This window comes from Camelina sativa, chromosome 8, assembly GCF_000633955.1.
Source record: "Camelina sativa cultivar DH55 chromosome 8, Cs, whole genome shotgun sequence".
Taxonomy (NCBI): domain Eukaryota; kingdom Viridiplantae; phylum Streptophyta; class Magnoliopsida; order Brassicales; family Brassicaceae; genus Camelina; species Camelina sativa.
Window position 1 is genome coordinate 21,099,725 of NC_025692.1, and position 23,376 is coordinate 21,123,100.

The following is a 23,376-nucleotide window of genomic DNA, read 5'->3' on the forward strand; positions in this document are numbered from 1 at the left end:
GACGGGTTCCATGCTGCCGTACCTGAAAAAACTGAGGCATTACGCTGGCAGTTTGCCTCTGGTGAGCGCAGATTATGGGTCAACCGAGAGCTGGATCGGTGTGAACGTTGATCCTCATCTTCCCCCAGAAGATGTGACCTTTGCCGTGATTCCAACTTTTAGTTACTTCGAGTTTATACCACTTTACAGGCGCCAGAATGAATCAGACATAGGCAGTGACGGTGACTTTGTCGAAGAGAAACCTGTTCCACTTTCACAAGTCAAACTCGGACAGGAGTACGAACTTGTTCTTACCACCTTCACAGGTAAATGTAAACCTCCACTGCAGTTTCCATAGTCTATTGGTATAATCAACGAGCTTTGCTTCCTCTGTTTCATCGCGTCCTCTGCTTTTTCCTCTGTTCAGGTCTCTATAGGTACAGATTAGGAGACGTTGTTGAAGTAACCGGTTTTCACAAAGGCACACCGAAGCTAAGTTTCATATACAGAAGAAAACTCATCTTAACCATCAACATTGATAAGAACACAGAGAAGGATCTTCAGAGAGTGGTTGATAAGGCGTCTCAGCTTCTGAGTCGAACCACACGAGCAGAAGTTGTTGACTTTACAAGCCAGGCAGACGTTATTGCTCGTCCCGGTCACTACGTCATCTACTGGGAAATCAGAGGAGAAGCAGAAGATAAGGCTCTTGAAGAATGCTGCAGAGAGATGGATACTGCTTTTGTGGACTATGGTTACGTTGTGTCGAGGCGCATGAACTCGATCGGACCGCTCGAGCTACGAGTTGTGGAACGAGGCACGTTTGGGAAAGTGGCGGAACGGTGCGTTGGGAAATGCGGTGGCTTGAACCAGTTTAAGACTCCTAGGTGTACGACCAATTCGGTTATGCTTAACATACTTGATGATTCTACTATCAAGAGATTTCGCAGTTCGGCTTATAACTAGAAAACCTGATTTCTAAATTTAGTTTTGGTGTTTTTATCTTTCTGAATCTGTGGCGGCTGTGTTAATGTACGCAGATTTGACCATTTACAAATGAAGAATAAAGTAACTAAATTTAGTAATTTCAAAAATTAAATCATTTCTATATTAGCTGTAGAATTGCATATGGGAGAAAAGGAGGCAAAATTTGTGAAAAATAACAAGAATTAATCTTTTATTTATGTAAATAAATAGGTTCTTAAGTTAGGAGATTAAACTCTAAGTTGTGAAATCACGTAGAAATTTCGTCATTAACATCTCTTATTAGGCTCATAGGAGGTTTGGCAATCCATCGCCGGCATACTTCGGCCGTGGCCATTGATTCTTCATCATTATCTTTTAGAAGCATTTAGAATTTTTTTCTCCTTTTTTTCCTTATGAAATCACGTAGATATTTTGATCATTTTTTTAAGTTATAATAAGAGAATTTTTGAGAGATGATAAACGTTAATATAGATAGTGTCAGGAATTAAAGTAATACTGAAAAAAATTGCAAAATATGAACCAGAATGTGTTGTTAGGTTTCAAGATCATTACAACAGTGCATGCATGTCATTCACAATTTTTTTTTTTTTTTAATGTCATTCACAACTTCATTTATCCAATCATAAAATTTGCATTGATTTCGCAGACCAAACCATGTTCACCTCTAGATTTTTTTTTTCTTTGCATTGTTCTACTGCTAATGGTGAACCAAAAAATAGTGTGGCATAAAGTTGTGTAACAAATAGTAGTTCTGCAGTAGCAGTATACAGTATATGGAGTATGGCAAAAGAAAGTGGTCTAATTTTGATATAGACAAAATAAATAAAAACATCTATTAGATGTCACAAAAACAAACACGCATTAAAAGGTAAGATTGAGAGAGACACAAGTGGGGGCTAAATTGAATCAATAGAATACAACAAGGTAAAAGAAAAACATTTATTAGATGTTGAATGGAGGAGAGGTAGTGATACATAAGTGTTACTACTACTGCTTAAGTAAACCAAGTGGGGCACTAGTCATGGGCAGTTTAACCGAACCGAAACCGAATCAAAATTTCGGTTCGGGTTCGGATTCGGTTAAAGGGAAATAACCGAATGGATAATGTTTGAAGTATCTATGGATAACCGCACAGCAGAGATCTGGTCTTCGCTAATGGCCAAGTTACTTGGCTCGAACTTCACTACAGATTGGACTCACATTCAGTCTCTACTTAACACCTCTGGCTATACTCGAGCTCATCTTTTTACCATACGGTACTGCTTTCAATCTGCCATTTACCACATCTGGCGGGAGCGCAACCAGCGACGGCATGGTGCGAATCCTACACCACCGGCTCAGCTTATTAAGCTTATTGATAAGAATGTCAGAAACAGACTCATTGCAATCCGTAATCAGGGGGACTATTCTTTTGATGATGGGTTGACCCTCTGGTTTGCTACGAGACCATAATGAGCAGCCTCTACAATCATCTACTTCCCCTCTATGTTATTCCTGTTTTACTTTACCTCCACGCAAACTTCTAAAGCATGTCCATAGCAAATTTAACACAGTCTTTTGAGTTTCAATAAATTTAACATTTAATTCAAAAAAAAAAAAAAAAGTATCCATGGATATCGGTTACTAACCGATATCCATTCGGTTATCCGAATATACCACAATAAAATTATACCACAATAAAATTAAATTCATGTTAAAAGTTAAAACTGTTGCTTCCGAGACTTGAACTAGAGATCTCTCAACAATTAAGGAATGTTGCAACCACTACACCACCAAGATATTTTAACATGTCAATGCATTTGTAGATTAATAAGGGAATAACGTTTAAACTAAAAAACTAAAACGAGAACTGAACCGATATCATATAAATTTAGACCAAAATATTAAAATATTTCAAATAACCAAAATATCCAGAAAATTTTATCACATTTTTATTCAAATTTAACAACTTTAGAAAAAGTTATATTATTGTGGATATTTTGAACCGAACCGAAAATAACCGATACCGAACCAAATCCGAACCGAAATAGTAAATTAACCGAATGGATCCTAAACTCCTATGTTCAAAATACCCAAAACCGAATGGATATATCCAGAACCGAACCGAATACCCGAACGCCCAAGACTATGGGGCACACATTTTTCTTGCTTTTACATTCGTTCCCAACTAAACAAATATATTTATGGTTCTGGAACGACGCATGCATTACAATACATATTTAGCTTTTTCCTTGTATAAATTACATATGTAGTTTTGACATAGTTAATTGTATCTCTTTCTATTTATTATACTGAAAGCAAGTAGGAGCAATCATAGTTTGTACCAGAGGAGTCAGAGACATCCATCTATCATTCATATCTCGTTTTTCTTTAATTTGGTTAAATTATTTTTAATGATGAACCAATCATCCATGGTGTAAGTGAGTTCTTTAATTATCATTAGGTTTGTTGTTAGTTACCAAGATCGGCCCATTTAAAGAAATGAAATAAATAAAAATACAAACACATTTATCATTTATCGTTGTATCTGGAATTACATATTTCTATATTTCCAGATTTGTATATATTTTTTTTCCAGCAAACCTCCAAGACTGGAAATTGTTTTACTTTAAAGAAGAGATCCACATATCACATTCCAAAGGTCCATAATCAACCAAGCAAAAATAAAAATATCAGAGGATTTGTTGGTTGGTCCATCATGATCCAACTCATCTCCTCCATGTGGGGATATCAATATAAACGAAATTAATGATTGTAATTTAAAAAGATTCAAAAAGGAAAAAAACAACAATTAAACACACATAATGACTTGTATTTCAAGATTACTACAATGCCATATGCGAAACCGAAGATTAAATTATTATCAACAAACAAATTCAAACCAAACTACATAAAAAAAGAAAAACATAAAATATATTCTATGTTAAAATAGAATACTGTACAATATTAAACTGTTGAGACGAATATGTTTGCATTAAATGATAGAAGTATTAGCCTCCAATCTTTAATAAAAATCAAGATTATTTACAAATACAATGCCATACGGGGGACCAAAGATTCAAATGTTATCACTTATTCAACCATAACTCCAATAAACCCTAAAATACCAGAAAAAAAAAACAGATTCAACCCAAATATGCACAATACTTTTTTGAGACGAATATGTTGAATGGAATGACACAACAAGAACTAGCCTCTCTTTATTTGATAAAAATGAAACAACAAAATTTTTAAATGGATTCATAATATCCTATAGTTTACATAAATTAAGAAGATAATCATATATAGTCAAGCTAATAACTTTGAGGTAAGATTGTCACTTTCAAATGGTTAAGACTAAAAAAGTTTGAAAAAAAAAAACATTAAATCCGATGGATGAGACTGTTTTACTCTGATAAGTGATTTTTATTATATATAAAAAAAATTAACCTTCTAATTTTGAAATAGTCAGATTACTTAACGAGAACCAAAATAACTAGTATTTTAAGAGTGGATGAGAGGCTGACGTGGAAGTGAGTGACAGTAAAGAAACACGTGACAGTCGCCAGCAATGGGAATCCAATTCCAACTTTTTATTTAACTTTTTTCCCCTCTTGCGGCTACTTTTGTCTTTTACCGTTGCCCTTTTATACTAGTACTTTTTTCAACGGTCTTTTCACCGTTTCAACATGTTTATCTTAACCGGTGATTAGACCCGGTTATACAGATTACTAACCAAACCGAGACACATCGACCAGTATAACATTAACTAACATCCAATTATATAATCTCGTTATTTTTTCCTTAAATAAAAAAATTGACAACTTTTGAAACCCAAAGTCTCTCTCTTGGTCGGAATCGGATTAGAAGAATCTTGACGCAACTTGTCCTCTATAGAAAACATAATAGAGGAATACAGTTGTACACATCATGAAGTTAATAAAAATCATTGATTAATTAATACTACTACTAAGTACTAACTAAGTTTAATCATTAAAAAAAAAATTAATTAAAATGGACTTTTCGTAATGATCTGAAGCAATAGTATCAGTCAAAACTTTGGTTTCTAAATTAAAATTTAAAAACAATTTTCATGAACACACACTTTCCTAGTTGTTTCAGTTAAACCCAAATTTCAATTTCTCAACTTTCTCCAGTTCCCTTTCTTCTTCTTCTTAGTTCTGGTCTCGTCTGAAATTAGAATATAAAGTTTCCTTTTTTCAGTTTCTGGGTTTTTCTTTTTTTTTTTTTTGTTTCTCCTCGAGTGTCGAGCTTAATAGAGAGAAGTAGGATATTCTCTCTCTCTCAAGTGTCAAAGTATTGAAAGTGTTCATTGAACCTTAGCTCTTACGTTGCGTCTTAAATCTCATTCTCACCCACATAACAAACAAACAAAAGTAAAGTTTGCATCTTTTTTTTTCAGGATTGGGTTTTTTTAGGGAGTTCAAAAAAGGCCAAGTCTTACCCTTTTGTTTCGTTTAATTCACCAACCATTAAGATCGTTGATGACGATTCCTCTACTTTTCCAGTAAGTTTCTCTTTTTTTTTTAACCCTTTCATCTTCTCAAAGATTGTTACTTGTTTTACTTATGGATCTTGTCGCTTTCATGATACTTTATTTTTTGTTTGTTTGGCTGGATTGTTTACAGATTCGTAGACATCGTCTTGTTCGATTAATGTGTTTTGGTTTTGACACTTTTTTACTCCACTCTTCTTGAACTTGAGAGAACAATGGCTGCTTCTAAGAGATCTATCTGCTGCCTTCTTCTTCCTCTGCTATTGACTTTACTGATCTGGATTCCTTCCATCTCCTTTGCTGCTACTAACCCTGATGATGGTAAATCCACTTTTTTTTTCTTACTTACCTGCTTCTAGATCTGTGCATATTGGTTGAGGATTTTTTTCAGTTTTTATCAGAATTAATCAGGCATTGTTGTGATTGAATCAGTTGCTGCAATTAACGGATTATTCGCTGCGCTTGGCGCACCTGTTCTTCCTGGTTGGATTGCTTCTGGTGGAGACCCTTGTGGTGAAGCTTGGCAAGGCGTTATCTGCAATGTTTCAGACATAATTAGCATGTAAGGGAGGATCTTTCACAGATAAACACAACTCTTATTCTATCATTGAGTCTTTCTTTTAATTCTATTTTGAATGGTTGGATTGGTTACAGAACTGTGAATGCTGCAAATTTGCAAGGAGAGCTTGGTGACAACTTAGCTAAGTTCACTTCTATCAGGGGAATGTAAGCATTTTAGACACAAAATGTGAATATTTTGACTACACAATTTTTGATATTTCTTGTAACCCTTTTTTTGTCTATGTACTTTGCTTATCTCCAGAGATTTTAGCAACAATCTCATTGGAGGAAACATACCTACTAATTTGCCGGTTACATTGCAGCATTTGTATGTATACTCCCTTAACATTGTATATTCACTCTATTAATAGGTTTTGTTGCTTTGAATAGTTTGTATGATAATGGTCTTTACCTTTTGGCAGTTTTCTTTCAGCTAATCAGTTCACCGGAAGCATTCCGGAATCTCTAGGAACATTGAGTTTTCTTAATGACATGTAAGTTCAGATTACTCCTAAATTCTTTTTTCTCAATCGCTTTGTGCTGATGACAATCACCATTTGTCTTCAGGTCTTTGAACGATAACCTTCTCTCAGGAGAGCTACCGGACGTGTTTCAAAACCTTGTCGGACTGATTAATCTGTATGCTTTCGTCTTGTTTGTACTTTGGTGAATAGTTACTGTTTCTATAGATTTTTTTGTGATATGATATCTTTGTGCAGTGATATATCATCCAACAATCTAAGCGGCACATTGCCTCCTTCAATGGAGAATTTATCAACTCTTACAACATTGTAAGTTTTGCATTACAAAAACAAATGTTGATTCTTTTTTTTTTTTGTTCACCAAGCTGATAGTCTGAGTTTTGCAGACGTGTTCAGAACAATCAGTTCTCAGGAGCTCTTGACGTTCTTCAAGGCCTTCCTCTTCAAGACTTGTATGTTTCTTTCTTTCACAATGTACAAGTACTTACTTAAACAGTGCTGAATTTTCAAAAGTCTTACTTTTTGTTGTCTTCTTGAAACAGAAACATAGAAAATAACCTCTTCTCTGGACCCATACCAGACAAATTGCTAAGCATTCCCAAGTTCCTGTAAGTGCTCTATTATTTTCTCTTTACTAATCCTTTGGGGCCATTGCATGTTTTTTTTACAAAGTTGCTCTTGTGTATGCTTAAATTTGGTGATGCAGACATGAAGGGAACCCATTCAATTCCTCCACGGTTAATTCCACCACGGCTAATTCCACCACGACTGCACCAGCATTGTCTCCGTCTCTATCTCCAACAAAACCAGCTCCAACACGACCATTTTCTGGAGTTCCACCTCCTCCAAATGAGAGGAATAGAGGGAAAGTTGCTGATGGACCTTCTGATTCAGAAGGATCAAGCTCTGAGAATTCCAAGGGAAAGAACTCTTCACATACTAAAAAGATAATTCTTATTGCATTCGCTGGCGTCCTCGTCTTCATAATTCTGGTTTTGGCAATACTCTTACTGTTGCCAAAATGTGCAAGACGAAGAGAACATGCTAACAGAGTCTTCAAACCGCATCAAGTTGGTGCTGATAGAGGAGGCAGAGAGAATGCTCTAGAAAACGGGCCTCCGGTCCTGCCACCACCTGTTCGATCTGAAAAAGGTAGTGTTGAACTTTGTAAATTTGTCTATTGGTTCCTACTTTCCTTTGTTAAGTAATGCTGGTATTGTGCTTATGAACAGTTCAAAGGGATCCCTTCAAGAAAGCTGGAGAAGAACCAAAGGTTTTACATGACCTTGAGAGGTTGCGGAGACCTGCGCCTATATCAAGACAAGAAAGTCAAGATATTGACTTTTCAATGTTGATGCCTCCTCCTCCGCCACCTCCTCCACCACCACCACCTCCTCCTTTGGCTGAGAAGGTCACCGTTATGCCAATTATATCACCTGAAAGACCCGTTAAGAAGCCTTCCCCTAAACGGTTACCCTTAACTTCTGTGAAGCACTACTCTNAAGTGCTCTATTATTTTCTCTTTACTAATCCTTTGGGGCCATTGCATGTTTTTTTTACAAAGTTGCTCTTGTGTATGCTTAAATTTGGTGATGCAGACATGAAGGGAACCCATTCAATTCCTCCACGGTTAATTCCACCACGGCTAATTCCACCACGACTGCACCAGCATTGTCTCCGTCTCTATCTCCAACAAAACCAGCTCCAACACGACCATTTTCTGGAGTTCCACCTCCTCCAAATGAGAGGAACCGAGGGAAAGTTGCTGATGGACCTTCTGATTCAGAAGGATCAAGCTCTGAGAATTCCAAGGGAAAGAACTCTTCACATACTAAAAGGATAATTCTTATTGCATTCGCTGGCGTCCTCGTCTTCATAATTCTGGTTTTGGCAATACTCTTGTTGTTGCCAAAATGTGCAAGACGAAGAGAACATGCTAACAGAGTCTTCAAACCGCATCAAGTTGGTGCTGATAGAGGAAGCAGAGAGAATGCTCTAGAAAATGGACCTCCGGTCCTGCCGCCACCTGTTCGATCTGAAAAAGGTAAGATTGAACTTTGCAAGTTTGTCTATTGGTTCCTACTGTCCTTTGTTAAGTAATGCTGGTATTGTGCTTATTTATGAACAGTTCAAAGGGATCCCTTCAAGAAAGCTGGAGAGGAACCAAAGGTTTTACATGACCTTGAGAGGTTGCGGAGACCTGTGCCTATATCAAGACAAGAAAGTCAAGATATTGACTTTTCAATGTTGATGCCTCCTCCTCCGCCACCTCCACCACCACCACCACCTCCTCCTTTGGCTGAGAAGGTCACCGTTATGCCAATTATATCACCTGAAAGACCCGTTAAGAAACCTTCCCCTAAACGGTTACCCTTAACTTCTGTGAAGCACTACTCCATTGCATCTCTTCAACAATACACAGAAAGCTTCTCACAGGAAAATCTCCTTGGCTCGGGCATGCTTGGGAGTGTTTACAGGGCTCGACTTCCTAATGGAAAGGTATAATGCACACAATTCAAACACTTCAGGCTTAGAAACTCTGCTTTGGTTCTGAATCTTTTGTCTTTTACAGTTGTTTGCTGTCAAGAAGTTGGACAAGAGGGCTTCTGAACAACAACAGGATCACGAATTTATCGAACTAGTGAACAATATAGATAGGATTCGCCACGCCAATATTGTTGAACTTGTGGGTTACTGTGCTGAGCACGACCAAAGACTATTGGTCTACGAATATTGCAGTAACGGTACGTTACAAGACGGGTTGCATTCAGACGATGAGTTCAAGAAGAAACTTTCTTGGAATACCCGTGTCAGTATGGCACTTGGAGCTGCTAGGGCCCTTGAGTAAGTTTCTTGGTGTATTTCAAAATGGAATTGTATTTTTACCGATTTCTGACATTTTTTTTAAATGTTTTTAAGGTACTTGCATGAGGTGTGTGAACCACGTATCATACACAGAAACTTCAAGTCAGCCAATGTTCTACTAGACGATGACCTGAGTGTTCTGGTCTCAGATTGTGGTTTGGCCCCACTAATATCATCAGGCTCTGTGAGTCAGGTAAAGTTCTAAAACCCAGTAAGCTTTGCTTTACTCACAGATTTACAGACAGTTGCTAATAGAGAAAAAACTAAACTATATTTTATAATCATAATCAGTTATCAGGACAACTGCTAGCTGCTTACGGATATGGAGCTCCAGAGTTCGACTCTGGAATCTATACATGGCAGAGTGATGTATACAGTTTTGGTGTTGTTATGTTAGAGCTCTTGACGGGTAGAATGTCCTACGATAGGTATGTATGTCACATTGTTTTACTTGCTTAGTGTTTTTTTTTGGTTCGGGCTAAGTGTGTATTAATATCAATGAGTCAATTATAGGGACCGAAGTAGAGGAGAGCAGTTCTTAGTGAGGTGGGCAATCCCTCAGCTTCACGATATTGATGCATTGGGCAAAATGGTTGATCCATCTCTTAATGGACAATACCCTGCAAAGTCATTGTCACACTTTGCTGATATAATTTCCCGGTGTGTTCAGGTAAAGCACATACTGACAATTAGAAAATGTAATGAGATGCTTGTGATTGTGTTTGCTTGACCAAAAAAGTTTTTTTCTTCTCTTCTTTTCTAGTCTGAACCAGAATTCAGACCATTGATGTCTGAAGTTGTTCAAGATCTACTAGATATGATCAGAAGAGAGCGCCATGGTTCAGGCGAACCTAGTGCTGACTAGGGATTTGTAAAGAAGCATTTGTTATCGGATCATCTCTGTGAATTCGTGGAAACAAGAGATGTTCAGTTTTCCAGAAACAACAACAACATAGGGAACTAAACCAGACACATAAAAAAAGAGTCAAAGGCCTCAGGGGATGCTTATAAGCTGATTCTACAGCCAAGAAGAGGCTTATTTCATGTGAATTGTCTCAAGCAAAAGGATCAATGTGCTTGCTTNGTGTTGTTATGTTAGAGCTCTTGACGGGTAGAATGTCCTACGATAGGTATGTATGTCACATTGTTTTACTTGCTTAGTGTTTTTTTTTGGTTCGGGCTAAGTGTGTATTAATATCAATGAGTCAATTATAGGGACCGAAGTAGAGGAGAGCAGTTCTTAGTGAGGTGGGCAATCCCTCAGCTTCACGATATTGATGCATTGGGCAAAATGGTTGATCCATCTCTTAATGGACAATACCCTGCAAAGTCATTGTCACACTTTGCTGATATAATTTCCCGGTGTGTTCAGGTAAAGCACATACTGACAATTAGAAAATGTAATGAGATGCTTGTGATTGTGTTTGCTTGACCAAAAAAGTTTTTTTCTTCTCTTCTTTTCTAGTCTGAACCAGAATTCAGACCATTGATGTCTGAAGTTGTTCAAGATCTACTAGATATGATCAGAAGAGAGCGCCATGGTTCAGGCGAACCTAGTGCTGACTAGGGATTTGTAAAGAAGCATTTGTTATCGGATCATCTCTGTGAATTCGTGGAAACAAGAGATGTTCAGTTTTCCAGAAACAACAACAACATAGGGAACTAAACCAGACACATAAAAAAAGAGTCAAAGGCCTCAGGGGATGCTTATAAGCTGATTCTACAGCCAAGAAGAGGCTTATTTCATGTGAATTGTCTCAAGCAAAAGGATCAATGTGCTTGCTTCCAATCAGCGATTATTCAATTCGCGGGGAGTTTCTTTTTGTGAATCTTGAATCATCTGTGTTAGTAATAGACCTCTACTGTAAAATGGTGTGTGTTACTCTGATTCTTTGAACTTGTTTTACTTAGAAGCTCATAGATCTTACTCTGTATTGTATTCTTTTTAGTATGTATGTGAGTGACTATGTGTATTTTTACCTGGAACATATACTTTACTAATCAACTGAGGTCCAATAAATCAAACCAAACTGGACGAAACCAATTATACAAAACGGAATTGTCATTGTTAGTTACATGATTAAATAGAATCTAAGAAGATCTAGGAGGATAAGTACTAAGAGATACTATGTAAAACTCATATATATTATCGTAACTAAGAGAGATATTTACAGTTTTTTGTCTCCATATAGCTAATTCCTCAAGCCAATGTTATTGTTGGAGTTCTGAATATGATAAGAGAATATATATATCAGCAAATTATGAGACCTGCGGCTAATCAGCTTAACCAAATGGAAAATGTTCCAAACCTACTACACTCAGTTCTCTCGTCCAGCCTCAAAATTGAGGCAGAATACGAAAACGATTTTAGTTTGATCAGAAAGGAAAAGGTTGCAAAACAGAAGTTTTTTAATTTCAATTTGTTTTAATGATTTTTTTTTTCCATCTGGATTTTGGTTAGTTAGTATTGTAAACGTAACTAAAAATGAAAACAAAATATTTTTACTGTGTATTGTATAACAGAAAGTACTTCATAGAATTAAATTGTGTTTACTATGTTGTGTCCATATAACTACAAATATAAATTTTAATAAACTCCATTAAAATTTCAACTTGATTTAATTTGCTTACATTAAAATCAATATTCGGATCATAAAAACTGAAACCTAAATAATTTGATCTAAGATTCATGAAAATGAAAAGTTTGTACAAACTTATCCTTTTATTTCTCAACAAACTTATTTATGTGTGTTTTCTCCTAAAATTTCTAAAACATGTGAATGTTGTACGACAAAATGTTCACGATCATGATCTTTAGATTCTTCTTTATCTTTTCTTTAAAATTAATTCAAACTCATTTTTTTTTGTCAAACCAACAAAAATATGAACTTCATCAAATATTTTCATCTTACTTTCCTCCAAGGTTATGTCTTTCATTATGATTTGATTTTGAGGTGATATATATGTTTAATTTACTTGAAAGGACTATGAAAGTAGTGATTATCACTTTTAAGTTTTGAGTTTCCATTTGTTTTAAAATTATTCATATATGGTTTTGCTTTCCATAAAAACAGAGAAATAAATATATATGAAAAACTAATTTTGATGAGAGGGTGGTAAAAAGCTCCTCGAGTCTTTCTGTCCTGAGCTTCCATCTTTTCGAGGATGCTCCTCATCATCACTCCTATGCCCAGGACGCTTGTTCCTTCGCCGATCGATCCATTCGGTGTTGCCGGGGCCCTGGTCGTCGGTATTTGCGAGGGCTCCACTTGGACTTGCTGAACACGATCTGGTGTATCCGCTACGTAACCGTCACTTCCAGTGATTTCTCTTTCAGGTATTCTTCGAAGTTGGATTTCTTTTTAAAAGCTACTCTTGTTTTTTCTCCATGGTGGGCGCCAATTGTTGAACGAGTGATACTACTTGATCGAGAATAATAATTAAAGAAAGGGAAACAAAAGATTTTTATTAAGATAGCCAAAGATGGGCAAGTTTACAATATATTCCGTTATAAGCCGGTCAGCTAATTACAAAATTGTCTACTCTTGATATGACTATTAATACTTATGGCTAGAATCAGATCGTCTCCAGACTCGTGCTCCAGATTACTTGATGTCCTTCTGCGTGCATCAGCCCCAATATTTATAGTTGATGGATGTCTCCAGACTCCTATATTTTTTTGTATATTAAAATGGTTTTTCATATTATTAAATAATTTTTAAACAATCTTATCATATAATCTTAACATTTCACATTTAAGCCGTCGTCCGTTATAAAGATCATAACTCAATTTATCATATAATCCATTACATTTAAACTCATATATCGCTTACACTTGTTCATTCGGAAGATTTTGTAAAAAGTTTGTTTATATTGTTAAATTTGTTTATATATATTATTCTTTAAAGAGGTATTATTTTTTCGAATTAATTGGTTAATAATAGTGTGAATGATTAAGGTAAAATTTCTGTAGATATTATGGTTTGTGTTCAAGATTCATTGTTATTATTAATAATACATCTAAAATAATCAAGAGAACCGGTAAATCTCGATTACAATAATCAAGTGAACCCGTAAATCCAGACTATATAAATAGTATATTTAAATATTAATGTATTAATTTTATTGATATACTTTCTTTTTACTGTAAATTTAGACTATACAAATAATGTTTTTTTTTTTATTTTTGGTATGAATACGGTGTATTCCGGTGAACGGAGATGTCAATGATTTATATTAAAAGTTTGGATAGGTGTTAGATAAGATTTTATTTTGTTTGCATAATCGGAAATCACAATTAAAAGTGATTAATTTATGAGATTTTTTTGCTTTATGTAAATATACTTTTCGGAGATTTTCTTTTATCTTTTGGAATACCATTTTTAAGAATATTATAAATCTAGGTATAACTAATGGTTATAATCCATATAACATATTTTATAACCAACTAATGAATCAAATAATAATATAAGGGGGAGGTATTTGTTTAGGATTTAGAAAGAATTTTAATGACTTTATGTTCTTGCTGATTGTTAGAATCATAGAAAATTGAAAGTTAAAAATGAAGGATTCTAAGAGATTGTTTAGGAAGTTTTTTAAAATCTTGATGATTTGTTTTTTCTAATCTTGTAAAATCTTTCTATTTGATGAAAGAGTTTTCATGACTTTTGTTACGAAGGAAATGATATAAAATCCTAAACCAATAACATAAAATTTGAATTCATTAACAATCCAAGATTCTTTTGTTTTACTTGAATAACATAAAACTTTTAATGACTTTATAAAACTCTTAATCCAATAACACTAGATTTATTAAGATTTTAGATAACTTTTTACAAATCCACAACCAATAACAACAAATTTTTAAAGAGTTTTTAAAAGTCTTGATTGAATAACAACATATTTTACCTAACTTTTAAAGTCATTAAAATTCTTTCTAAATCCTAAACCAATACCTCCCCTAACTTTATAATCTATAACTATTATATAGTATACTAAAAAGAAGTTGTGTACTTCCATAATACTATAGAGGGGATTAATTGTTATTGGTTCGGTAAATATTAAAATCAGGTTGAATTTGAATTCGGCTTTGGTATTAAACATGATAAATAATCGGAAATTTATATCAATTTTTGGTATTACCATTTCGGTTTGGCCTGATTTGGTTCTCCAATTTAGTTTGGTCCGGTTTGTTATTATCCACCTTTAATCATAGTTGACCAAGATAGTTTATTAAGTAAACGACACACTGTTTAAATGTAAAACGACACGATCCTCTAAGAAGGGAGCGTCGTTCTTAAGCGCAAATCAGAGAAAGAGACGAGAGACGAGAGACGAGAGACGAGAATGGGAGGATTTCTATCATCTGTGTTTGGAAGTGGAGAAGATGCAGGGACTGAATCTGAGCCAAGTCGCCTCATCAAGTTTAGCTCTTCAGCTCGGTGGCAACTTCATTACAACGAGATCAAAGAATCGAACAAACTGGTATGTCTCTGACTCGATTCGATTCAGTTTTTATGTGTAATACAATCAATTTGGGATTTTGATTGAGATTTTGGTTCTCTGTGAATTGATGGGGGTGAAATTAATTAATAAGCTGGTGGTTGATTTCTCGGCTTCGTGGTGTGGACCATGCAGAATGATTGAGCCTACGATTCATGCCATGGCTGAGAAGTTTACTGATGTTGATTTCGTCAAGTTAGACGTCGATGAACTTCCCGTAAGTATCTCTCTCTATCAAAAGTCTTCATCTTTGGTTTGTTATGCTAATCTGCAAACTATCAAAAGTTTCAAGTTTCAACTTTTGTTTGTCTCAAGTATGCCGTACATTGAGTGTTGTGATATTAAAGCAATTTTGTGGAAAGACATTGGATAGCTTTATGAGTTACTATAACTGCAGATCAATCTAATCTCAGAGTTTAACGTAACCACCTTCTTCTATTTCTACATTTTGTTGTTTTTGTAATGAGATAAAGATTTAGATTTGTATCCCTCATTACTCTGATTGATCCAATAGTTTACCGTTTCATGAGTTGAAGATAGATTTTGGAACGGTTAAACTGCAAATCACTAGGATTCTGTTATAAAATGAGAGTTTTGTTGAAGTTAGGTTCAGCCTTTTCTGCTTATGGTGGTTTATTTGAATTGTTTAAACTTACTGCAATGACTTAATGTTTCCAGGATGTGGCTAAAGAGTTTAATGTGACGGCAATGCCAACCTTTGTGCTGGTGAAAAGGGGTAAAGAGATTGAAAGGATCATTGGAGCCAAAAAGGAAGAACTTGAGAGGAAAGTTAGCAAACTCAGGGCATAGTGACCATTGTTAACACCTTCGCCTATAACCCCATTATTTGTAAACTCAATAATAAATGGTATGTTGTGGGAGGGAGTTGTTCTATACTTTCCGCTAATGTAAGACTTTCTGTGTGATGCCGCGATTGATTAAGATGGTCTGTTGATTTGCTTAGACTCTCTCTTCTTCTTTAGTATGGTTTATGATGCAAACTCCGAAAGATCCATGATTTCAGCCATGAAAGTATCTGACAATTCATTTTTGTTCAAGGTCTTCAAGCTTACCCTTTATTCAATGACCATTCCACTAAAAGTGTAACGAATGATATCAAGTTGTAAAACCAAAATGACACCATCCCGACGTGATGTGATTCCTTCCTAAAAGCAAAGCTACACCGCTCAACGTTGCGTATGCGTATACACCCTGGAGCTTTTGCATTTATGAACATACATACATTAAGGATACTGACTCTGAGATCTAATGATGATATTCTTTCTTTCCTTGTTCTGTTTTGGCAGGAACTTGCTCCAGTTCCACCTGTGAATGTCAGTCAAGAACTTCATCATGACCCTGGTCCTGTTGGAGATGTAACTTCGGTAATCTTAAAATAGTTTACTCCTCCTTTATAATCTGCTAGAATTTGTATGCCTGAGTTTCATTTGCAAGTGTTCTAAGATTGTTTGATTGTGAAATTTTAGAAGGAACTTGCTCAAGTTCCAGAATAAATGGGAACAAATTATCAGGAACTTGCTCAAAATTATCAGGACAACTGCTAGCCGCTTACGGATATGGAGCTCCAGAATTCGACTCTGGAATCTATACATGGCAGAGTGATGTATACAGTTTTGGTGTTGTTTTGTTAGAGCTCTTGATGGGTAGAATGTCCTACGATAGGTATGTATGTCACATTGTTTTATTCGCTTTAGTTTTGTTTTTGGTAGTTGTCGACGTTTGATGAAACGACAACATAAAGTAACGACCGTTTGTGCAATGGTGGAGGCTGAAGTAATAATTAGTTGGTGCCGAAGCTACAACTGCTTGTGGAGCAATGATGGCTTGTAGAAACAGTAGAGGATAGATATGCAACGGCTTGTGAAGCGGCGGCAAAAGTAGAAGTAATTAAAGTGGCAGCGGCGGTGGTTTTCACGGAAAACGACGTCAATGGCCGTTAGGTTTAATAGAAAATAGCGGAAGCAACACCGGCTATTACAGCGGCGGTAGCTAGTTTAATGATTTTAGAACGAAGGCAGCGGTTGCTGAAGCAAAGCAACGACAACAGTAGTAAAGAAACGAAATTAGGTCACAAGAGCTTTCTGCTCTAATACCGTGAAATAATTTAGAAAGGCTTAGTTTATTTATTAGCATAGGATGAGTATTAATACATAATGGTAAAAATATGATAAGGCTGAGTTTCCCATTCTAAGATAAATATAAATGTAAATAATACATAAGAGATATATTGTAAATATTCTTAAATGTATATTTTGTAGATCCTCCTTAGTTTCTTTGATAGACTCCTCAACGGTGTCATCACTAGTCGGTGTCAAATGCAGGAAAATTGATCACATATAACATGGTGCTAATTAAATATGACTTAGAGAGAGCTTCACGTTCTGAATGTAGACGAGAAAGAGGAGAAAGATTTTGACTTTTGCTTCTGGCTCCTATTAGTACCATTCTGCTTTCCATGATCCATATATAGCACCTTAATCTTAAACGAAACCTATAGTTACAAACTTACAATACAAAACCTATATATAGTAGTTACATAAAACCAAAACACCTGCAACCTAAATATTTCATAATTAAATCTAAAACTATAACTAACACCAAATGCCCACACTAATTGTTGTAAATCCTACACACAAAAACGAAGGAAATATTGTGTATTTCCCAAACTCCAAAACTTACTCGAAATATAAGAGTATTTAGGAAACCAACAAAGAGTGTTAATAATGAAGAAGTAATAATAAAGAATGGTAAAAGAGTATCTTCAAAAATTTGGGGCGTGCTCTGTAGAATGCTATATGTGTAAATGAGCCTCTAAAAAATTAATCATTTGGTACTCTTTTGAATGAATATATTAATATTTAATATTCACATATTAATTTATGTTAATGTAGAAAAACATGTTATTGGGAGAAATCAACAGTCTCAACTCAGAATAGCAAAAATTTAATCTTGCCCTCATGACTCAAAAATCCCTTATATATATATATGAGTTATGTTGCTTTCGAGACTTCATTAAAAATAAACAATCTCTTCTTAGAGTCTTGATGAAATAGTATAGTTTGGTGTGCTTATACCATTTAATTTCGTCATTGCTAGGTTCATTCATAAGAAAAATGAAAGGAGTACTTAATTTAAGTTGATTCAAATACGAAGACAATATAATGTCACATCTAGAAATTAAATTTTTGATGCAAATCCTCACAACATCCTGTCGAGAATTTTTTTAAAGGTCTTCGAAAAACTTAGAGAAATTCTCGACAGCATTTTGTGCAGCGCGATTACGAGCAGTTTCTTTTTTTTCTGGACATAGCCCACATCCGACCAACTTGTCCTCAATAAGAAAACAATATTTTCCATTAATTTCCCAGGTGTCTTTGGCCGTCAGTTTCAAGTTCCTCTTCTGGCACATCTCATTGAGTTCTGTCATTGGATGGTTCTTGAAATTTTCTAAAAGTATTATTGGCTCCATAAATGGTTTTATCACCTATATATTTAGTTTTTTCAACACCAAAATATATATATATATATATATATATATATACCATAGATCAATCGATGACCTAAATCTAGTAGCTAGCTATAGATATTTTATAACTTATTGTGAAATATATTTTATAACGTATAAAACCATTTATTTTATTGTGAAATAAATGGTTTATTGTGAAATATACTTTAAGTTACCTTCCAGACGGTTTGGATGCACTCGCAGTCCATGAAGAGAGCTCCAATGGTAGACTCGACTATGTTTGCTAGAGATTTAGGTACTTTCAAAAGACCATGCGAATGTAATGGATGTTATTTTTTTGCTTCCACAAATTCCACTATCTGCATATATAATTAGTTATATATGTACATCTCATTAATATAGTTCACACATAACACACAGCCAATAAAAATGTTTTTATTTACGAAAATGTTAATATAAGGCAAGGTGTATCAAATAAAATTGAAATAGAGAATTTAGCGGGAAAAAAACACAAAGTTGACAAAAAGAAAAATTCATTTTTTGTTTTTGTTTTGTTAAATCATTTAATCAACCAGATTGCAATAAGACATGATCGACGATAATAAATGGGAATTTAGTAGATTAAACACTGTTAATTACTAGGAATTTAAAAGAAGATAAATGACCTGCTCCAGAAACAAGGGTTTCTTATGACGGAGGTAGCGATAGAGTTCGTGTTTGACAGCGACCCGAGCCAATTTCTCGCTGTCTACGTTGACCGCTCGGAGCTTGGTCAAAACACCAGGTGATTGTTTAGGGTAGCGTTTAATAAACTCAAAGATTATGGCCGTATCTAGGACCGAATCTCCTAAAAGCTCTAGGAGTTCGTACGAATCGCACTCCTCATCAACGTAAGTAGCGTCTGTGAACGCTTGCAGCAACAAATTCTTGTTTTTGAACTTGTAATTTAAGTTCTTCTCCAACAATTCGATATCCAAAGGCTCGTCCGCCGGATCGGTTGATCCCTTGGCTTCGGTGTTGTTATCTTCATTACCTTCGAAGCTGGTCAAATTCTCCAACTCATGTGGCTGCGGCAAGGATTCAGCAACTGCGTTTGTGAGTTGCGACTCCATAGAGACAAGAGGGTGTGTTTGAGGAGAGAGAGAGAGAGAAGGGATATGTCTCTTTGCTATGTTTCTATTGTGCTTGTCTGTTGTTCTTCTTAAGTCTTGATTATGAGTCCTTTTATACACAGTCTTCTTTGATACATTTGCCAAGCTATCTTCATAATAGTTATAGTTGTCATTATTTCTATTGTGACTAAGAAAAATCATTTTTCAATATTTTGATTAATTATATGTAGTAGATTTTCATTCATTTCTAAATTATTATGATTCTTACCCAAAAAAAAAAATTTATTATGATTGTTAAAATTTAGAGCAAGAATAGGTCATCATAACCAAAAGATTTTGACTAATTGATTACATATATATCATATATTTTCTTTGTATGACACTAATAATGATTAAATACCGTTTTAGGTTATATTAAAATGTACTTTTCGACCAGAATTTATTTTAAAAATTCAAACTTATTGTTTGCAGAAAATGAATTGCCAAATTTTATTATATCCAAAACAAAAAGGATATCTATAATAACTAGATATAAAACGAAAATTCTCTCATACATGTTTGCATTTATATATTTTTTTTATTCGAAGTGGACTTCCATAATTTTTGCTAAAAACATATTTACTTTAACGGAACAACAATACTAATAAAAACCGGAAAACAAAAGACGATATAGTAATCTTAAATATTAATATAAATTGAATTGTATATTTTAAATGCAATTTGAGTTAATTTACAAATCCTTTTAGGAATAAATAATCTACAAAGAAACACCATATTTAGTATATCTAAATTTGGGAGGGAGCGACCAAAAGAGAAACAGAAACGTTGACTTTGACTTTGTAAGAACCATGGGTTTGGGTTGTTGAGTAGACACTGACAATAAAATTAAATATCATTCATTGAGTAAAAATAACAAAAACAAAATGATAATTTTAGTTAAATAAATGATAATCATATCTTATATAATATGAGAAGTTTTTTCTCAATTTTTACTATGAAGATGATATTTGGCATGTTACCTACGTGACACATGTATTATATTGTTGTTTGAGCCCAATTAACTAAATTTATTTGTGCTTTTGACCTAATTAACTACTGGTTCATAAATCCAAAAAGAAATTCTCAACATTTCCTTCTTCCCTTCTTCAATCAATTCCAGTTGTAGACCCTTCCCATCTAAAACCATCATTTATCAGTTTGTTGTTTCATCGTAGGAAAAAATTGATTATAGTTTTTTTTAATGAATTAAATATAAAATTAATTCAAACAAAAAAAACTGTTTTACATCAAGTGTGGACTCTTTACAGAATTTTGTTTGAAAGAAATACAAAGCTTTATGTTGAGCATAGCAGAGCGGCTAAAAAAGAGACTATCATTCACTATGGTGGTCGAGTTGTAAACCATAAGGCAAGGCCTCCATCATAAGAGTAGTCACCTTGGTTGCGTTTACAGAATTTTGTTTGAAAGAAATACAAAGCTTTATGTTGAGCATAACAAAGCGGCCAAAAAAGAGACTATCATTCACTATGGTGGTTGAGTTGTAAACCATAAGGCAAGGCCTCCATCATAAGAGTAGTCGCCTTGGTTGCGAATCGAGATGAATCTGTTACGAATGATTTTGTCAATTAATTTTCTGAAGATGATGTGAGGAGCTCGGGTTGTCGCCATGGCGTCGAAAGTTGCGTTCTCTCCAGATGTAATAAATCGCAGTCTGGAAAGCATATCGTAACGTGAATAGATGCAGCTTGTCATAGCTAGAGTGAGTGAGAGTATTCAGTAGGCGAGTCCAGTCGAGAGTGTAGGCGGGACCAAGGAGCTTACTGACAAGAGAATGCCAGATACATGATGTGTATGGGCAGGTGAAGAACAAATGGTTCCTTGTCTCCACCAACTCACCGCAGAAGAAACAGTCTATCCGTGTTATGAACCAACTATTTGCTTGAGAATTAAGAAACCATTGAAAGCTTAGCTCCCTCTTAACCCTAATTCTCTTTTAGAGATTAAGGTTAATTCTTTGGGCTTGATATTTTCATTAGCATAAGGAGTCCTTTTATAGACCCCTAGTTCAACCGACCTAATTATAAACCTTAATGAATAAGTAAATATTCCAAAGCTTTGATCTAATTATAAAAAGGAAACCTAATGATCTAATAATAAGAACTAGTCTTGTATCATTTGAAACTTTAGAAACTTTGGGCTCAAGTTAAGAATCTGATAATTCTACTTCTTATACACCTTATGTTGTTACTATCATCAAATTTTCCAAGTTCACGATATATTATTTACAATTTGATCCGTTTTGGACCACCAATTCATCTATATGCAAAAGACAGTTTTAGAAATGAACAACATTTAGATAACGAACGTATGTGATGCTCTGTTTCCCCTTCTTCTCATGTTGTACGTAGTAACCTTATTTACTATTTTTATACCAAGATTATTTATAATTTGAGAGTACAAGCCTTTTTTATTTTACCAGTTAATTTATGTTCAAATATTTAAAAGTACAAATAAACAAAATGAAACATAACATACTTGATTAACCAACTAAATTAAGTTTAACTGAAGTACCTAATTTGATTCTTGTGTTGACTTGGACAGTGTACCAACGACCATTTGTACAATTGTGCTACAATTATTAACAGTAACTAAAGACTCTAAAATACTTGAGAAACAGTTCAATCCTCTTTTTGGAAAATGTGACCAGACACGATTTGTTTGCAGTTTTGGCATCTAGCTGGAAGCAACACGGTTTGTTCCGACAAATACTTTGTTTGGCAATCAAGTAATTGTTGAAAGTCAAATGTCAAATGTAGACACCTTTCCACTCACACGATGACATGTCATCTTCAAACACTATTTAATCAAATAATCACAAACAAAACATTGAAACTTTAATCTATATAGCAAATGGTACTATTTTAGTGTTATTTTTAAAGTCAAAAGCTATAGGGTCATAGGGAGGAGGATCCTAATTGTTTTCTAAGATCGCGATCTGTCTATAAAAGACACCGCTTAGATATAGTAATGTGATATCTCAAACAATCATCACTATCCTATATGGAGATGGACTTACAAGAAACGCAACCAAGCATGAGCTTTTTGCCTCCGGGAAGAGTATCACTCCGGCCGATGACTCTCTCCGACGTCGACGACTACATGGTTTGGGCAACAGACCCTGAAGTGGCACGCTTCTGCACTTGGGAGCCTTGCACGAGCAGAGACGAAGCCATCAAATACATAACCGATCGCGTCTTGACACACCCTTGGATCCGAGCCATCTGCTTAGAAGACGACCGTCCTATCGGCTACATCTTGATCATGGCGGTGGATGACATCAGAAAAGAGATGGGTTATGTCCTAGCGAGAAAGTATTGGGGAAAAGGGTTTGCGACAGAGGCAGTGAGGCTAGTGACGACGGAGATATTTAAAGAATTTCCAGAGATTGAGAGGGTTGAGGCACTTGTCGATGTGGACAATGTTGGATCTCAAAAGGTTCTTGAGAAAGTTGGGTTTACTAGAGAAGGTGTGATGAGGAAGTATCTATATATCAAGGGAAGTGTAAGAGACACTGTTATGTTTAGTTTCTTGCCTACTGATACTTTGATGTAATTGGATCAACAAAAAAATTAATAAACATAGAAGTGATTCACATTCTATTTATATGTTGGAGTTAGTATATGACTCATACACGGAACACTCATTCAATAAGCCAAAGAGAATAAGATTGACACCATCACAGAAAAACAGAACACTCAACCAATAAGCCAAAGAGTAATGAGTTCTGTTAAGATCGATAGGTTCTGTTAAGATCCAATGATCCTTGTGATAAGAACTTGAAAGCCAAACTAACGGGATTACAACATCTCATACTATAAAGTTCTAAAACGCTTGAATAAGTTTCAT

At 35.0% G+C, this 23,376-nt stretch overlaps 5 protein-coding genes and 1 pseudogene across 8 annotated transcripts in view; 5 read left to right on the forward strand and 1 right to left on the reverse strand.

Annotated features, from left to right (window-relative positions):
• The window catches only part of LOC104707741 (jasmonic acid-amido synthetase JAR1), a gene marked incomplete in the record, with an annotated part of 4,227 nt that extends 3,163 nt beyond the window's left edge, over positions 1-1,064 (forward strand). Inside the window, 2 exon segments of the mRNA XM_019228600.1 lie at positions 5-305; positions 407-1,064. Coding sequence (XP_019084145.1) covers positions 5-305; positions 407-945 — 840 coding nt within the window.
• On the forward strand, positions 4,990-10,442 carry LOC104737423 (protein STRUBBELIG-RECEPTOR FAMILY 3). 4 transcript variants are annotated; one of them, XM_019228603.1, is made up of 19 exons: positions 4,992-5,262; positions 5,369-5,473; positions 5,595-5,782; positions 5,894-6,023; positions 6,116-6,187; positions 6,285-6,350; positions 6,445-6,516; positions 6,590-6,661; positions 6,742-6,813; positions 6,891-6,956; positions 7,047-7,112; positions 7,211-7,656; positions 7,737-8,005; positions 8,902-9,003; positions 9,077-9,348; positions 9,424-9,562; positions 9,661-9,797; positions 9,883-10,039; positions 10,133-10,442. In XM_019228603.1, exons 3-19 carry the CDS (start codon positions 5,677-5,679, stop codon positions 10,232-10,234), a joined length of 2,346 nt encoding a protein of 781 aa, XP_019084148.1. In that variant the 5' UTR covers positions 4,992-5,262; positions 5,369-5,473; positions 5,595-5,676; the 3' UTR covers positions 10,235-10,442. The 4 variants fall into 4 exon arrangements, with proteins under 4 accessions (XP_010422467.1, XP_019084148.1, XP_019084149.1 ...); XM_019228604.1 differs by having other exon boundaries at positions 4,992-5,231; XM_019228605.1 differs by having other exon boundaries at positions 4,992-5,473; positions 5,671-5,782.
• On the forward strand, positions 10,460-11,374 carry LOC104707742 (protein STRUBBELIG-RECEPTOR FAMILY 3-like). The gene is made up of 3 exons (XM_010424164.1): positions 10,460-10,499; positions 10,585-10,741; positions 10,835-11,374. Exons 1-3 carry the CDS (start codon positions 10,462-10,464, stop codon positions 10,934-10,936), a joined length of 297 nt encoding a protein of 98 aa, XP_010422466.1. The 5' UTR covers positions 10,460-10,461; the 3' UTR covers positions 10,937-11,374.
• On the forward strand, positions 14,627-15,886 carry LOC104707744 (thioredoxin H2-like). Its single transcript, XM_010424166.2, has 3 exons — positions 14,627-14,853; positions 14,966-15,088; positions 15,550-15,886. The coding sequence occupies exons 1-3, from the start codon at positions 14,716-14,718 to the stop codon at positions 15,679-15,681; spliced, it is 393 nt and encodes a 130-aa protein (XP_010422468.1). The 5' UTR covers positions 14,627-14,715; the 3' UTR covers positions 15,682-15,886.
• LOC104707745 lies at positions 18,040-19,522 on the reverse strand (annotated as a pseudogene).
• On the forward strand, positions 22,419-23,133 carry LOC104707746 (uncharacterized N-acetyltransferase p20-like). The gene has a single exon (XM_010424167.2). It carries the CDS (start codon positions 22,531-22,533, stop codon positions 23,080-23,082), a length of 552 nt encoding a protein of 183 aa, XP_010422469.1. The 5' UTR covers positions 22,419-22,530; the 3' UTR covers positions 23,083-23,133.